Genomic DNA, 19,039 nt, shown 5'->3' on the forward strand with positions numbered 1-19,039 from the left:
CAAACCCTCATATCAGACCTGCTTGATAACAGTGGTGCTGTGCAGTATTTGTTCTTTTATGACTGAGATATTTCACTCAGCATAAAGTCCTGCAGGGTCATCCCACATTGTGTAATGTTTTATTAATTCATTGTTTTTCAGTGCTACATAGTGTTCCACTGTATGAATATACCTTAGTTTTTCCATCCATTCATTTGTTGATGAACTCTTGGATTGCTTCCATTTCTTTGCTATTGTGAACAACACAGTAGTAAGCATAAGTGTACATGTATTGATTTAGGTAGTAGTTCTGGTTTCTCTAGGGTATCGTCCCAGTAGAGGTTTTGCTGGGTCAAATGCTGGTATTTCTATTTCTACTTTTTGAGAAAGTGCCAACCTGTCTTCCATAGTGGTCGTACCGTTTTACTCTCCCACCAGCAGTGAATAAGGGTTCTTTCTAGTCTCTCCACAGCCTAGGCCAGCATTTGTTGTTTGCTGCTTTGCTGAACTTTGCTGTTGTTGCTGGGGTGAGATGAGATCTCATAGTTGTTTTGAGTTGCATCTCTGATCGCTAAGTTTTTTGAACATTTCTTCATGTGTGTGTTTGCCATCTGAATGTCTTCTTTGGTGAAGTGTCTCTTCATATCTCATGTCCATTTTGCAATTGAATTGTGTACCCTTTTCTTGTTGAAGTACTGATGTATTCTATAAATTTTACATATGAGTCTTACCAGGTATGTCATTACCAAATATTTTTTCCTAATCTGTGGCTTTCCTTTTTACCCGGTTGGAGAAGATTTAGTGTGGATTGTGGATTTTAATTTTTAAGTCTTTAAACTGACATCCTTGCTCTTTTTTAAAAAAAAAAAAATTAAGTACAATTTTTATTTTATACTGGTTTATTTACAAAGTTTGTATATATTGTTTTTCACACCAGAACTTTCCCATTTCCTTTACCAATCCCTCCCTCCACTCATCAAACTTTGAGACCCCATGACTAACTGCCCTCCATTCTCAACCCTTGCACCCCTCATCCTGGATCCCCATACATGTTCTACAATTGGAGAAGTTTTTTGATGTGTGTAGGAATTTGATTCTTTTTTTTTTCTTGGTTGAGTCAAGTTTTATTTTTTAAAATGTACAGTTGGTTGAACTTGTTTATGCATCTTCTCCAGTAGCTGGGGCATTGCCACCTTTGGTGTTTCTGGTGTAAATCACTTGAGCTCTGTGTTTTGAAACCAGCTTGATAAGCCCTTTACTTAGCAGCTCCTGAAGGGCTGCCCTGGCCAGGGAACCCCGAATCTTCAGTCTCTCTGAACAACAGCTGGGGTTATAAGCTTATAGTTGGGAACTTCTTTACAAAGTTTGTCATATGTGGCTTTGTCAAACAAGACCAGGTTATTGAGCTTGTCCCAAACTTTGCCTTTGGACCACTTCTTCTTGACCTTGCCCCCAGGTTTGTTCACTGGGTCTTTGTCCTTCTTGGCCGACTTCCCAGCGTCATTCTTCTTCTTGTCGTCCTTGGGCGGCATCGCGAAGCTCGGAGAGGAGCTATCACAAGTGCAGCCTTGTTAAGATGTCGGAGAAAAAGGAGGGAATTTGATTCTTAGAAGGTTCCACTCATCTGTTTTATTCTCTCCCAGTTGTAGGTTGCCATCTCACTTCTAAGGAGCATTCTGGCCTCACTTCTTCAAGATAGAGTTGTTTGTTCTTTTGGCAGTCCATGACATATTTCAATTCCTTTTTTTAAAAATTAATTTTAATGAAAGTTTACAGAGACTTAAGGTTTCCACATTCATTCATTGTTGCACTTTTCTCCCTGCCCACCCCTCCCTCCAATTCACTCTTTCCTTGAAAAGTAAAAAAACCTCTTTCATTGTTATGCAGTCCCTCCCCCCAAGTCCATTGCACTGTGCAGCCTTCATTCTGGACTCCTGTCATGATAATAATCCCAATCATATATCCCTTTTAAACAGTTCTCTTCCTCATCTGTTTCAATGCAGTATACATCATTCATCCCCTCCTTCTCTGTCTTCCCTCAGCCCCGAGGTCAGTCCTGTTTTACAACAGTGGCCCTGTGCAATATATTTGTCCTTTTGTGACTGAGATATTTCACTCAGAATAATGTCGTCCAGGGTCACCCATTTTTTGTCCTATTTCATGAATTGCTTGTTTTTCAATGCTGCATAGTATTCCATTGTGTGAATATACCACAGCTTCTCTATCCATTTGTTTGTTGATGGGCACTTGGGTTGTTTCCAGCTCTTTGATATTTTGAACAAAGGTGTAATAAACATGGGTGTGCATGACATGTTTCAGTTCTTGACTGCCACTGCTTGGCTGAACATCTCATGGGTTACCAAGAGAAGAAGCAGATCTGTTCTGGAGAAAGTGAAACTAGGCAAGGATAGTGAAACTCTGTCTCACATACTTAGGATCTAGTTCTTGGAAAAGGACATCAGGCTTGGGAAGGTAGAAGGTTAGTGTAAGAGAGGAAGACCCTCAACAAGATGGCTTGACTCAGTGACTGCTACAATAGATTCAAGAGTGTGAGGAAAGGAGAAGGTGACACAGTTAGAGGGCAGGGTTCAGATCCATTGTTCATCAAGTTCCTGGGAATCAGAGTTGTTAACTTGATAGCACAAAAGACCACAGTATAGTTCAAACATAATTTATCTGCACTGGGAAACAAAATCATATGACTCAGTTTATTGCAGTTCTTGTTTTATTTCAGTGGTTTCATTGTTGCACTTTTCTCCCTGCCCACCCCCCCTCCAACCCGCTGTATTTTTGAGGTACGCTCATAGTAGAAGTAATTTTTTTCTTTCTAGTGGAGGTGAGTTTCTACATGTCAATGTAAAGTTCCTTCTGTGCCATCTGCATTCATGCTCTGTGATCAGGTGGTCAGTACAGAGTGAAGAGTTTCCTGAAGTTAGTTTTCTGACAGGTTATATATAGATTCACACTCACGCATTCCCATTGTTTGGAAACAGCCTGTGGCTGATCCTCAGCTTGGTGTCCAAGGCTGTAAATGGTACAGGAGATTGATTGCCCATCTTTTTCTCAGGGATATTAGTGGATTCTTTAGTAAGAGCATCTAACGACTTAAGACATACTTAATGTACCCTCAGGGGATCTAGTTTATGGTTTAGAGCAGCTCATGATGGCTACAGCTCTTTTGGACGTTTTTATGTTTTAAAAATTCATGAAGATTTTTAATATTCTGTTCTCTAACATATCTTTTTTTCTCCTTTTCTTTTTGTACTATATCTTACTGAGTTTTTCAGAGGTCATGAATATCCTGACTCTAGGACCACTTGAGAGCAAGAGTACAGACAGAGGGATCATGCAAAACCCCAGCAACTCTTAGTAATAATAACGACATACATACTGGGGAAAGTGGCTTCAGTGGGGGTCAGCCGCTGCTGGTGCCATCAAATTGGCTCTGACTTGTGGTGATCCCGTGTACAACAAAATGAAATGTTGCTTCTTAAATTTTGACTTAATGTTGCTCGAGTTGAGGGCTCATGCTTTAGCTTCATAACGGACAGGATTCTGTTGGGTGTCCCAGGGTTCTTGTTGACTAATTTTCAGAATTCGAGTACCAGCCTTTACTTCTGGCCTGCCTTAGTCTGGAAGCTGCACTGAACCTGTTCAGAAGGCTGGCATTTGAAATACTGGTGGCGTTCACAGTGCCAAACATCGTAGAACACCAAAGCCGCCACAGTACCACAAACGGACAACACGGTTGGTGGATAGGGGAAGTAGGTGTTATTGTTTCACAGATTAGGCAGATTTACCTAACTTGTCCCGAGGACTCATTCAAGTGTTGTACCCAGCTGTTAACCACCCAGTGGTACTGTGGAAGAAAAGACTGGATTGAATTTGCCAGCCCGTACTCACAACAGATTTTTCATTTCATTCACCTTCACTAATGCACAGGCACAGAAAAACAACACAAACCAAAACACCTAACAAAAAAAGACAACCAAACTCACTACCGTGGGGCTGAGTCAGACTCATAGCTACCCTCCATCTTTTCAAGGCTGTAAATCTTGAAGAGAGGAGGGAGCTCACATGACTGGTGGATTCGAAAAGCTGACCTTTCAGTTAGCAAACCATCTATAACCTATTACACCTCCTGGGTTCCTTTCTCTTGCACTAATAAGGCTAAGGGTGGTTGCCTAAGGGGTAAAGAGCTGCACTCTCAACCCAAAGGCATGTTGGTTCTGATCTGACAGCTGCTCTGTGGGAGAAAGATGGACAGTTTCCTCCCATGTCATTTATTGTCTCTGAAAATCTGCTGGAGGCTAAGCTGAGATGTTGCCAACTTGACAGTACTTAATAACTAAGATAAATAAGAACTATATACCTCTGTTCTGTTTTACCTACACATTTTGAAAAAAATAAATGTAACTCAGTGCCATCAACTGGATTCCTACACATGTTTTTCCAAGGCACTAAGTCTTTCTAGGAGGAGACTGCCCATCTCCTCCTCCCCCCTAGCAAGGAGAAGGGATCCAAACCAGTTAGCAGCCCAGCACATGATGCCATCAAGCCTCCTCGAGTGTGGATAGTAATGGATGGGGATTTAGCAATTGAAACAGTCATTAAGATAGTTAGGAAAGATGCGAACGTCACACCTAACATTCTGGTGATGTCTGGTGGCATAGTTTAGTAAGTTTCAGTGGTGGTATGGAATAAGTGTTATGGATCAGAGTTGTTGAAGGATTGTAGGAGAAACTAGCTTGTTTAGAACTTATTTTTCCAGGCAGTTGTCCTTTTGGGACTATTATCTGTACTTTGCAGAAGAAATATGTGTTCTATTTTAAAAACTCCCCTTTATTCATATTAACAAGCATGTAAGAGTCTTTAAAAATCATGCCTTTCAGTTACAAGCAGAGCATAAGGATTAGAGGAGAGAAGGCAAGAACGAACCCAATTTGCTCATTAATAAAGCAATGTCTCCTGGCCACCAGGTGGCACAGTTGTTCCATAATGTGACTCTGGATAGTGCTTGGGATGCTTGGAGAGGATGGCATTAGGAAGGGACAGTTCTGTGAGTTGCTCTAGAGTAGGAAACTGTTCAGTTGTCCTCTTAACTTGGTGATATATGACTTTTTTTTTAAAAAAAAAAGATCATATCCTTCTTGTAATTTTATGAGAAAACCAGCACTTTTTATATATAAACATCAACAAAATATTGATAGCATTAAAATTAATGTAGAACAGTACTAGTTTGTGAAAGAACACATGCACTTTGGTTTTATTTAGATAGGATGGTACTTAAAATTATACTCTTAAAAAGTAGTGGGTGGCTGTTAAATCCTACTGTTGTTAGATGTTGTTAAGTTGATTTTTGACTCATTCGGATCCCTCATGATATAGTAGAACTGCCATGTAGAGTTTTCTAAGCTGTGTTTTTCTAGGAGTAGATAGATAATCAGGTCTTTTTCTCCCTTGAAGCTGTTGGAGAAGTTCCATCCTCCAACCTTTAGGTTAGCTTGTGAACACTTAACTATAACACAAACAGTAGCTTAGATATTGTCAAGATGAGAAATACCTTACTGATAAGAGCAGTGACTAAAATGAGGAGCTCTGGTGGTGTAATACAAGTTGTGCTGCTAAACGAAAAGTCGGCTCTTCATAGGGATTTGATTCTTAGAAGATCCCATACATCTATTTTATTCTGTCCTGGTTGTAGAATTTTCGTTATGATTGTGACTCAGCTATTCCACTACTGAGTATATACCCTAAAGAAATCAGAGCCACGACTCAAACAGATGTATGCATACTCATGTTTATTGCTGCATTATTCACAATAGCCCTGGAAGCAGGAGCAGCATCCACTTCCGAAATGGCTTACCTCCAGAAACTCTATGTGCGAACAGTGCTCAGGCCGTTCGTTCATAGGGTTGCTATGAGTCGCCTACGACTTGACGACATCAAACAACAACAACAACAACAACAATTCACAATGGCAAAGACATGGAAGCAGCCCAAGTGCCCAGCAAATGGATTGAAAAACTTATACATTTATACAATGAAATATTATATGGGATTAAAAAAACGATGAACTTACAAAACACTACAACATAAGTGAACCTGAAAGACATTATGCTGAGTGAAATATCTCAGTTACAAAAGCACAAATTCTGCATAGAACCATTGTGATAAAATAAGACTGATATGGCAGTTGGAGGGAAACTAAGAAAAGGGGATAAATAATGAACACTGCATTGGAAAGATGAAGGAAAGAACTATCTGAAAGGAATATATGATTAGGCATTACATACATGACAATTAACAGTCTGGAACAAGAGGCATATTGCAGAGTGGATGGGTGAGGGGGACGGGAGGGCAAGGGAGGAAAATGTGCAACAATGAATGAATGAAAACCTAACCTTTCTATAAACTTTTGTTAAAATAAAAAAAAAAATAGTCTTAAGTAGTATTTGTCCTTTTGTGACTGACTTACTTCACTCAGCATGACGTCCTCTAGAGAAAGACTATACAATAAAGCAGTTATAAAAATCTGTATGATTGATTAAAAAACCAATATGTTTTGTAAACTACCACTGAAATTACAGTAAAAACAAAAACAGGATCTTTTAGAGGCTGAAGGAATCTAGAGATGCATCAGATTGATCTTGTTTTTTCATTTTTTTTATTATGATTTTAATGAAAGTTTACCAAAACAATTAGATTTTTCATTCATTGTTGCATTTTCCTCCCTATCCAAGTTTACTTGAAAAAAAAGTGATTCATTCACTATTGCATAGTTTCCTCCCCCTACCCCCCAGTTTACTCCCCCACTCCAGTCCACTCCTCCTTGCCCCAGTGTACTTTGCTGTGCATGTCTTGTTCTGGACTGCTGTCATACAAATAAGATATTTCACTCAGCTGAGATATTTCACTGAGCTTAATGTCTTCCAAGATCACCCATGTTATGTACTATTTAAGAGCTCCTTGTTTTTCAGTGCTGCATAGTATTCCATTGTGTGACTATATATCATTGTTTTTCTGTCCATTCATTTGTTGATGGGAGATTGACCTCTTATGTGCCCCACCAGAGTAAAGAGGTACCCCTCCATCTAGATACCTTTTTTATTTATTCTAGAACTTTAACGCTGGATTTTATGCTTTGATTTCTTAGTTATAAAATGCTATATTTATAATACTACTTCTAGAATATTTGTTCAGTATCTGTATAATAAGAGAGTTTTGGTGGTGCAGTCAGTACGGAGTTGAACTGCTAGTCAAAAGGCAATTTGAACCCATCAGCCACAGGGAGAAAGATGGACACTCTACTCCCATGCTATTTACAGCCTCAGAAACCTGCTGGAGGTTCAACTGTGAGTTGGTTCCAATTCAGCAGCAAAGAGGGTGTTTTGGACTGATCTATGTAATTATTTTTGGGAATCCCCAGAGCACTTGATTGTGCTTATGTGGAGGCAGTCGTCAAAACAGAGCAAGGAAAAACGTCATGGTTCAAAATCAGGAAAGGTTTATGCCAGAGATGCATCCTAACCTCATACCTTTACAATCTGTATGCGAAACAGATTACCTAGGAGGTTGGCCTCTGTAGAAGGAATGTGGCATCAGGATTGGAAGAAAACTCATCTGCAACCTGTGTTATGCAGATGACACAACCTTGCTTGCCAACACTGAGAAAGACCTGCGACATTTGCTGCAGAAGGTCAAGGTCTGTAGTCTTCAATAAAGACTGCAGTCTTCAATATATATTGAAGCTCAACATCAAGAAAAACATTCTCACTACAGGGCCAATTGGCAGCATTCTTAACAACTTTGCTCGACAATTAACACTGTTGGTACCAACAACCAGGAAACTGAAAGACGAATTGCAGTGGGAAAATCTATTGTTAAGGGACTCCAGAGTATTGAAGGGCAGTGATGTCAGTAAAGAGGCTAAGATGCACCAGATCTAAGCCATGGTCTTTACAATTACTTGCTATGCATCAGAGAGCTGGACATTGTAAAAGGATGATAAAAGAAGAATTGATGCCTTAGAGTTGTGGTGCTGGAGAAGAGTATTGAAGATACTGTGGACTGCTAAGAGAACAAACAGATCTGTCTTAGAGAGGTTGAAACCAGGCTGCTCCTGGTTTTTGAAGCTCTGTATCATGTACTTTGGGCATGTTGACAGGAAGGACCAGTCCTTGGAGAAGGACATCTTGCTTGGAAAGGTGGAGGGGACAGCACAAGAGAGGAAGACCCTGAATGAGATGGATTGATTCAGTGACTAGGGTAATGGAGATAGGTGTGTTGGAGACAGTTAAATTGGCTCAAGATAGAGCAGGCAGGGTTCAGAGCTGTTGTATATATGAGTTGAAATCGACAATACATAACAACAACAATATGTCATTATTTCTATAACATGATACTTTTTTTATAGTTAGAATATTTGTAATAGCTAACAATTTATGATAGATTACACTTCTTTTGAAGAAATTTGTCACAATAAAGTTCTGTGAGTACGAAATTTGAAGAGAGGGAGCTTTGGTGGCCTAGAGGTAAGTAGTTGTATTGCCAACCCAAAGCACATGGTTCAAATCCACCCGTTACTCTGCGGGAGAAAGATAGACTATCTCCTGCCATGAGATTTACTGCCTCTGAAAACTTGCTGGAGGATCAACTGTGGGTTGGTTCTAACTGTGTGATACATAACAACAGCATGATAACGTATACTTTTACCTCTGAAGACAGTCTGAGCCAGTTACAGACAATATATCTGTGTCCACAGTTATTTTCAAGCTTATGCATTAGCTTGGTAAGATTTTTTCTAATACCTCTTCACTTTGGTTCTTTTTGAAACAGTGATCACATGGAAAATGTATATGGATATTTGATGAAGTACACCAATCTTGTCACTGGGTGGCAGTACAGGTGAGTGACTGTTTTGTCACATAACGCTCCTAAATACAGAAAAGAAAGATTAATGATTTTCTGTTCTGTATGAGCGTGGCTGGAAAAACCTTTCCAAGAAGGCCTGCTGATTCTTTTTCTTGTGCGCCTGTTTTCTGAAAGTATCATGACTTGCTTTCTCTTGGGAGAGGAGTTGACATTTATTGAAATGACAGTCTCCAAATGCCTTAAAAGCTGCTCTGTATGAGAATCAGAATCACCTATTTGTCTGCCATGACCTTTTTATACATGCAAAGATCATGATGTTGGGGACCATTTGGAAGCAGGAAACCCTGTATTGGGAGCCTTTTTTTGTACAGATTCTCAGATCTTCTCTGGGTAATTGTAGAAGTGAAATAATAATTCAAAGCCAGCAGTCTCAAATACTTTATGAAACTGATAGTTGTGGGGTAAGGGAATTAAACTTTTTCTATGTATTAAGACTAGAATTTGAAGCCAGGTATTTCTGACCCCTCAAGTCTATGCTGTCTCTGTTATATCATGCAGTTCTTCACATTGTAATTTGCAGTCGCTTGGAGAAATCAAGCCTTCCTTGCTCTAAAATGTAGTGCTCTAGAATTGTACACTATAGTAAGACCCCTCCTGGGCCCACCTCCCTTGACTTTCAACTCTAATTTAGAGCAACTGGATTAGCAGTGCAACTCCATAGACCATACTCCTAGAGCTCTCTAAAGTAACGACTATAGCCCAGAAAATTCTGTAGAGCACTTGCATGCTGTAATGTATAACTGCCATGAGTTAGAGTCTGATTGGCAGCAGTCGTTCTTGTTTTGTTTTGGTTTGTTTGGTTTCTTTTATTGTTGATGTTGTTTAACATTAAAGAATTCTGGTGGAGATGGTTTGCAACAAGGTGGAGGTTGTATGAGAAGTTAGTCATTCCTTTTGAGTTAAGAAGGGAAATTCTTCCCATCTTTTATTTTTAAAAAGCCCACCAAAAATAAAAACCAAATCATATTTAAGAAAGAAAGCTTTTTCATTTTGCATTTTTTATAAAATTCTTTGGAGGCATATACATTTAAGAAATCGTTAAGATACTAATTTTTAAAAAATTTTTATATTCCTTTGTTTTAGCATTATCCTTTGTATTGTTTCTTAAAAGATTAGCTTTTTCCTTTTCCACTATTCAATAGCTTTCATTCACAAATACTAAGAACGTCCCACACAGAACACAGGAAGCCTCAAAATGGGTAGAAGCATGTGATATTTGGTATATGTTAAAAATGGCAATTTTGGCCAATGACAACTTGAGACTTGAGGAAGAAGGGGAAGTTGTTTCTAGTGTTTCATGGCAGAGGCTGCCATAAAGCTCCATTGAGCCAGTGTGGAGAGCCTGCTAGCCAAGCCAAACCAATTCTTTTTGCATACTGAAGGGACACCACTTTTTGTTGACGTGCTCCATTCAGCTCAGTAGAGAGCCAATTTCAGAAATACCAGAAAGTAAAAAAATACCAGAAAGTGGAGAAAGGAACAGATCATCCCTGTTTGCTTCAGCAAGCACAGAGATTGCCCCCAAAAGATCTCAACTGTTGGCTTCACTGCTGCATGCTCACTCTGGGCATGGTGCTAGGAGAGGCTGTTCCTTGGATCGTGCTTGGAAAGGTGGAGCCGAAGTGAAAGAGAAGAAGACCCCAATTAGATGTATTGATAAGCAACTGCAGCAATGGGCTCAAGTGTGTCAGAGACAATGAGGATGGCTTAGGATAGGACAGGGTTCACATCTGTTCATAAGGTCACTGTGAGTTGTGTTTGACTTGATGGCACCTAATGACAGCAACACTTAAAGGCGAAAAAGTCTATTTTCAGTTTTCTGTCAACTTGACTAGTGATCATATGACACAACACAGATATCCTGGGACATGAAGATCGAATGGTCAAAAGGAACAAGAAGAAAGTATTAAGGTCCTGTTGAAGAGCCTCCCTAGATAGCTCATTCTCTTCATCACTTTTGTCCTTATGCGTGCTACAGGTGAAGCTTTCAGTACCAAAATCTCTGCTCCTGTACTAGATTGTCCAGCTGTTCCCTGCATCCATTGCTATTTTGACTAAGCATCTTGGAGAAATCAAGCATTTTTTGCTCTGAAATGTAGTACCCTCAGAAACTGTACAATAGGAAGACCCCTGCCCTGAACCCCCTCCCTCTGCTCTGGGACCCTTGTTCTTCCTATGTGACCGAGGTGATGCACACTGACCAAGTGTGTGCTTGTCTTCATCCTATATCCACATTCATGTTTATTGTTTAAATACACTTCAGTTATACTTTTTATAAAAATAAATAATACTTTTCCAAGTTATACTTTTATAGTTTAAAGTTGCATTTGATGACAACTGTACATTAAGGATCCCAGCATTTAGTCATTTTCCTAAACTCCGGGATTTGGTAGTTTGAAATTTTAAACATAAACTAATTTAAGTCTTCACATTGTTCTGTTGACAATTTGCATACATTTTCTGTATGTGAAGACTTAGGCTGAATCTTAAATTTCATGTCACACTTAGCTTTCATTTCTCCATGTCTTGTTTCGTGGTTAGGCCACCCAGCTAACAATGTTTCCATCAAGAGTCACCAGTACTCTTCAGAGCTTTGTTACGTTTCCTCACTAGAGGGATGTCTCTATCACCAGTCTACATATCTCATAAAATACCAGTTTACAGAAGGAGTCTGGGGAAAACTTTTGGATTAATTCATGCCAGCTGCCCTCGTATTGCCATTGAGTCAATAAAATCATCTTGGCACTGGAAAAATAACAGTTACTGGCTTTGTTTAATTTTACCATTTTCTCATTGTTGCTTTCTGTGTATGTAGAGGATTGGCATCTGTGTTAGAAAGCTTGGGATAAGAAACATGTATTCACAATAAATTTGAGATTTCCAGATATCTTGTACTATAAATTGTCTTTGACTATGAGTTGTCTTTGCCAGTTTGAAAGGAATATACTTTGCTTCTTAGGACAATAGTTCCTTTGTCTCTGTCATCCTATATCAGCTTTATTGAGATACTATTACAATCTAGTTCACCCACCTAACGGGTCGAGTTCAGTGGTTTTTAGTATATTCAAAAGATTACTTTCTCGCTTATATGAAACATATATTTCAAGTTGTTTTTTTAAAGTTACTAGTTTATTTTAAAAGATCTGTGTGGATATTTTAAGAAAGTATCTTATAAATTATGTCAGTGACTCTCTTAATTCAGATAATCCCTTTAATTAAGTCTTTGGAAAAGTAAAGAGAAATAATTCTATTAAAAATAACAAGAAAATAACAAATAAGTCACTAAGTATAAATTTAGAAATTTAATTTTTTTTAATCACATGTATGAATATTAAAAATCAGAAGCATGATGAAAGTCTTTTGCTTTTCTGCCTTCTTCTCAGTCAGTTGTTGCCAACTCGTTTTGTTCCTTCTCATCCATTTTGTCTCTTTTCCTTAATATGAGGATGATCCCAGGCTTTCTCTGACTCAGTTTGCTGGGATTACCACATTGCTTGGGACAGTTAGCATCTTCCCGAACTCCTGCTGGATCAAGTTGTCTACCATGTTCTAGTATAGAATGTGCTAACCTGTAGACTTCCAAAGTGCTCCACTGCCAAGCATCAGTTTTTAAAAGTGAAAGCTTTTTTAGAAGTTTTGTTTTAATAATGATAGTCTCTGCTACTTAAATTGACATCTTAATTAATTTCCTAAAGTGGTTAATCTAGAGCCAAATCAGAACATCAAATTCTCCTCCAAAGTGTCTCAGTATTTCATCACTTAGTTTCAAGTTCCTATGTTTCTGCATCTCCAGTTGCAACATTTTCATTTTTAAACAGGATGAGTAGTCTTTAGTTGTGACCTACTTAATGATACATTTGCAAAATCTTTCCATTCTAGCATTGTTCTCAATTTATATTTCACTTACTAAATCTTAAAACAGAATTGCTTCTTCCCCAGCATTTAATTAACCTCAGGGTTCATGTTTTAATTTGTTGCCAGTGAATTTTAAATAGAAATTCTTACCTGCTAACTTTGGGTAATTTCCTCTCCCTGTTAATTGAATTCTAAAGATACATCTTCTTCTGAAAGGATACTGTATCTTTGTTTTCCTTTTACATTATCTGGTATGTCTCCTCCCTATCAATTGCCTTCCTCAGCTAAAGATTTTATATCTTTCATTAAACTCATTCTGTTTTGCAATAAACTTTACTGTTAGTAAATTTACCCCAGTATTTCCAAGTACCTTTAAAATGAAATGCTTTTAGACTTTATTTTTAATACTAAAAGTCTTGATGTATGTAAATGATGGAATTTTGGTTTGCATTATTTTGGCCAGGGTATGAGTACTTAAAAATTTAACATTTTGTTGTTGTTAAATCATTATAGGTTTTTTGTTTTAAACAATGAAGCCGGACTGTTGGAGTACTTTGTGAATGAGCAGTCTAGAAATCAAAAACCCAGAGGTACTTTGCAGCTTGCAGGAGCTGTAATATCACCCAGTGATGAAGACTCTCACACCTTCACTGTTAATGCTGCCAGTGGGGAACAGTATAAACTCAGAGGTAGGATGGAGATCGCAAAGTCATACTTTGATTTTCTTCATGGCTTGAGAAGTTGATGTTCTTCCCTACTGTCATTTGGGGTTTGGAAATAGAAATCAGTGCTATAGAGATAATGTTCTATATCTTGGAATTGCCTTAAGCATTTATAACATAGTTTTTCAAATGAGCCAATGAAAAAAAATCTGTGTAGAGTTAACCCTTCTAAAATTTTTGTGTAGAATAAACCTTGATTTCTAAGAAATCTAAAAATAAAGCCTTTTTTAAATGTTTGCCACAGAGATGTTGTTGTTGTTATGTGCCATTGAGTTGCCCGTGATTCACAGTGATCTTATATACAATAGCCCTGCCCTTTTCTGAGCCAGTCTCACTGACTCCAACACACCCGCCTCCATTGTCACAGTTATTGTGCCAATCCATCTTACCTGGGATCTTTCACTCCTTTGTTGCCCCTCCACCCTTCCAAGCGTGATGTTCTTCTCAAAAGACTGGTTCCTACTGATCACATACCCAAAGTATGTGAGATGGGGCTTTAGAATCCTAGCCTCCAAAGACAAACTTGATTTTATGCTCCCCAGGACAGACCTGTTTGTTCTCCTGGTGATATATTTAATACTTTTCTCCAGCAACACAACTCCTTAGCCATTGTCCAACTCTCTCACCAGAGAGTTCTCTAAGCAGCAAGAAATTGTGAAGCACATGGCCTGGATCAGGTGCACCTTATTCTCTAGTCTGACAGCATTGCTCTTTAGCACTTTGGAGAGGTCTCTGACAGTAGACTTCCCCAGTGCAATTTGTGTGTTGATTTCGTGACTGCTGATGCCAACAGTGTTGATTGTGGAGCTGAGCAAACTGAAATTGTTAACAACCTCTTTCTCTTCTCCATCAATCATGGACCTTACACCTTTACTTGATTTGGTCCGAGGCCTCTTTGCACTTTTCTGTCATTATTGTAATGATTTATTTAGGCTTTATGAAACTGTCCATATTTACTAAAACAAAGCATAATTCCACGTAATAATAAACTTAATTTATGGTTTCATTGTTGTTTTTAGTCGATATATAGAAACTATAAGGATAATCCTAACCAGACATAGTACTAGAGATCTGTAAATACCAAGTACACACCAAATGCCTTATACATGGCATTTCTTAAGGTAACATATTTTTTGAGAAAACTTAAGACAGTTCATTTTAATATATCCCTATATAGCTGCATGTAAGTTTGTCTTCTTTATGAAATCACACCCAGTAACTATGCCACCTAACAAGGTAGAGATATTTTCCTATTACCTTTCAGTGATAGATATTTGTTCTAGAGGAATTCTCCAATCTGCATGCTGTAGACACTTATATTTTCAAAACATTAAAAAATGAATAACTTTAAGATTCTTTTTATCAGCCACAGATGCTAAAGAGCGACAACATTGGGTTAGCCGACTTCAGATATGTACACAACATCACACTGAAGCTATTGGAAAGGTATGTGGATTGATGTACAATGTACAAAATAAAAATGGAAACATAATGGCTTTTGAAGTGTAATCATTTTTTAAAAATTATGCTATGCTTAATATGTCATAAAATTTATACATTTGTATAATTCCATGATTTTTAGTTTATTTACAAGGTTGTGCACATACTACTACAAATTCTAAAACATTTTTGTCAGGCCCCAAAAAAGAAATTCTATACCCTTTACTAGTTATTCTTCATTTCTTACTTTAATTCCTGGCTCCATTAATTTGTTTATTCTGGATATTTCATATAAATGGAACCCTACAACATGTAGATTTTTTTTAAAATTTAGCTTATTTAAAGCTTCACCCATTTGTAGAATGTATCAGTATTTAATATCTTTTTATCAGTGAAGAATATTTCATTGTGCAGGTATACCAAATTTTGTTTAACTGTTGATAACTTGAAAAACACTTGAGTTGCATTCATTTAGTGACTATCATGAATCCTTATGTCATGAACCTTTGTATACAAATTTTAAAATTTGTTTTGTTTTTTTGTGGGAATATAAATAGAGCATCAATCCAGCATTTTCTACATGTATCGTTCAGTGACCTTGGTTATATTCTTCAAATCGTACAACTACTCTCACCTTAGTTTTCCAGATTGTTCCTCCCCATTAAAATAAATTCACTGCCCTCTTAAGTTTCAATTCTAATCTCTAGGGTTGTTGTTGTAAATTTAATCTCATAGAAATAGTCCTTAAAATTGAGTACATTGTTCTTCCCTCACTGCGCCCTTCCAGTTAGTTCCAGAAGTAGTAAGTAAACTGGCATAGGAAGTGAGCAAGACACTTAAAATGTCCTTCCAACATTGTCAGCTGTGAAGTGAGCATTTTATTCTTAGTAAGATTGCTAGGATTAAATTGATTAGCACACTAAAGTTACTTAAAACAGTGTCTAGAATGTATTATGTTGTTGTTGTGTACCATCGAGTCAGAACCAACCCATTGCAGACCCTCCAGTGGGTTTTCAGAGGCAGTTAATCACACAGGAGAAGACTGCCAGTCTTTGTCTCACAGAGTAGCTGGTGCATTCGAACCACGTACATTTGTGTTGGCAGCACAGCTTCTTATCAGTAAGGCACAAAAATTTCCTAGAATGTGATCTGTGCTTCATTAATATTATTTTAAAGGTTTAAGCCAAGTTTATATGAATAATTTTTTTCTTTTATATTACCATTCATTATGTATATATAAAAAAAGAACACACTGCTCAAGGCAGAATTTTAAAAAAATGTAATTATTTGTTTTCACAAGGACTTGAGGGAATATTTTTTGTTTAAGAATTCTAGACCATCTAGTTATGTTAGCAGTAGTTTTAAGAGTTGGTCCAGCTTTCATGACTCCAAAAGTTCTAGAGTTCATGAAAATTTGAAATTGTTTTGCATTTTACCCCTTTTGATCAGGATTTTGCTGTATACCTTTTCATCAAGAAGTTCAGTGATAGTTGCCAAACAACTGGTTTTTGGATAATTGAAATAGTTGTTCCTAGAAGCAATTAACCGTATATTCCATGTCCTCTTTTTATTCCTGACTTTTTCATTTGTTGCTCTAGATAAAAAGACACAAGTTGTACACTGGATGACCACCTGCCAGGATTTTAAGACTCTAGGCCATTTGTACTTAAATCTTTTTGTGAACATCATTTTAATTCTCTGTTGTATATGCCAGAGAGCACTCACTATTGGCATAGTTCATGGAGAATTAATCTATGAACCCAAGGCCACACCTCTTTGGTGGTTCTAATCCACCAGTGGCTGTGTGAGAGAAAGAGAGTCTCTTCCTATGTGATTTGCAGCCTTATAAATCCAAGGTAGGGTCAACCATAAGTTGACTGTTTTAGTATTATTTTTTGTATGTGTGTACCGTCAAACTGGATCTGACTGGTACAGGAGGAGATTGCCTTCCTTATCCAGCAGAGTATCTGGTGAATTTGAACTGCGCGCCTCTGGGATTACAGTGCAGCTTTTTGCCACTAGGCCACCAGAGCTGAGTTGATTTTGACATGCCTTCGGAGTTTGTTTTTGTTGGTTTTTTTTTCTTGTTGTGTACCATTGAATCATATCCGACTGGCACAGGAAGAGATTGCCCCTCCTTCTCTAGCAGAGCATCTGGTAGATTCAAACCTCGTGCTGTGGGGATTGCAGTGCAGCTTCTTGCCGCTAGGCCATCAGTAGTCCCTCCTTATCTTTTTTTTTCTCCTCTTTATGTTTATCTTTTTGAGGAACTACCAGACTCCTTTGCAGAATGGCTGTACATTTTACATCCTCATCAGCAATATATGAAGGTTCTAGTTTTTTCACATTTTCACCACTTGTTCTTATTTTGCTTTTTTGATCTTAATCATCTAAGTTGGTAAAAAATATTATCACACTATTTTGAACTAATTTCTCTAATGTGTTGATGTTGAGCATCTTTCATGTCTTTATTGATCATTTGGAGTTTTATTGATCTTCTTGGAGTTTTTTTGGGGGTTTTCCCCTAATTCATGAAATGCAAAGTTAGAGATGCCCCAAAATAATAAACATTGTTACATAGGTAATATTTTATTAAGTAAAATTTACTAAGGAAAATATTTTGTTCTTTTATTTGCCCTGTCCCACAGTTAAACATTTAGTATTTTTTTTCTTTAGTTTTGGACCTAGTCTTCAGGAAATCTGACACAAAAGCTTTATTTAAACTGCAAGATTCCAGTGGTAGTCAGTTATTAGGAAGTACTATTTTGTTCCTAAGGTAGTACATTACAGATTATACTGCATGTTGCTAAATATATTTCTTTGTTTCAGTCATGGTGTTTAAAGATCTGAAATGATAAATTCTTGTTGCTCTAATATTAATAAAATGTGAAAGAAAATTCTTGATAACTCAAAAGTGGAGGTTTAATTTTTAAATAAAACTGCCAATTTATTGTTACATATGTGAAGTTCTTAAATTTGAGTTCAAATGTAATTATCATCAGCTCTGAGTTTAATTCATTTCATTTTTCAAACTGTTCATGTCTGAGCTTCAAGTATGTGAGGGTCAGAGAACCCCCGCAAAGGGAATGATTTTGTTTGTCTAACAGAGTAATCCTCCTCTGAAGTCACGGAGCTTCTCACTTGCATCTAGTGGCAGTTCTCCAATATCCCAGAGGAGACCAAGTCAAAATGCCATTTCTTTTTTTAATGTTGGACATTCCAAACTTCAGTCAGTGAGCAAAAGAGCTCAATTACCTCCAGACCATCTTGTGGAAGTCAGAGAAGTAAGTATGAATTGAAGTGAAGTTAAAAACACCAAATAATTTCTGCTTGATTTTGTCACACAGTTCTCTTAACTATTATTTGTGTCTTCTGGGCCCTTATTGTTTCCCTATAGATTCCCTGGTTATAGCTGCATCCTAAGTTTTCTCATGCCTATTAACTCTCCATTTGGTACATTGTCATTTTTCAAAATACACTATTTTTTCACGTCAGGTAAAAGCATAAGCTCCTTTCATGGAAAATTTGGCCTAATGAAAAGTTCATGGCCAAACAAATTACTCTTTTTTTAACTCAAAATTAAAAGCTTGTGAATTATTAATAGGAGTAACTGATGCAACATTAAATAATCACTCATAGAAAATGTAAAATATACAGCAAAACAGAATAGTTAAATCTTTGTTACTGACTTATCATTTCTCCTTCTCCATTAAACTCAGAAATAGGTAATGCTAGTAAACAAAGGAATAAAAGATTCCGTTTAAGTTCAAAGTATTCTTGGTATTTTTTTGTTGACCTTTTCATCTCTGTAGTGGATTCCTTAAGTAATCTTGTTAAATGATTAAGGGTGGAAGCCTGGGGAGAAAGTACCTTCTCTCAAGTCATCTTTGGTGATGTTTGTAGGTGAAGAAATTAGGATGTGAGTAACATTCTTGAGATGCACAATGGAAGACAATAGTTTGACTCATTTTGTTTATATATAGGTAAAATTTTGTTATATAATGATGAGGCAATTACAAAGTTCTTTCCCCTCTTTTTTCTTAAATGGGTGTATTTGGGTTATTCATGATGATGACATCCAGTTTAAAAATAAGTTCTTAGTATTTGTC

General features: G+C 37.4%; 1 protein-coding gene across 1 annotated transcript in view; it reads left to right on the forward strand.

Annotated features, from left to right (window-relative positions):
- Nucleotides 1–19,039, forward strand: part of OSBPL11 (oxysterol binding protein-like 11) — a 96,548-nt gene that overhangs the window by 27,417 nt on the left and 50,092 nt on the right. Inside the window, 4 exon segments of the mRNA XM_006884298.1 lie at nucleotides 8,818–8,886; nucleotides 13,282–13,457; nucleotides 14,857–14,936; nucleotides 18,038–18,214. Of these exon segments, the coding sequence (XP_006884360.1) occupies nucleotides 8,818–8,886; nucleotides 13,282–13,457; nucleotides 14,857–14,936; nucleotides 18,038–18,214 (502 nt within the window).

Source organism: Elephantulus edwardii, unplaced genomic scaffold (genome assembly GCF_000299155.1).
Source record: "Elephantulus edwardii isolate Elephantulus edwardi_28Jun2011 unplaced genomic scaffold, EleEdw1.0 scaffold00032, whole genome shotgun sequence".
Taxonomy (NCBI): Eukaryota; Metazoa; Chordata; class Mammalia; order Macroscelidea; family Macroscelididae; genus Elephantulus; species Elephantulus edwardii.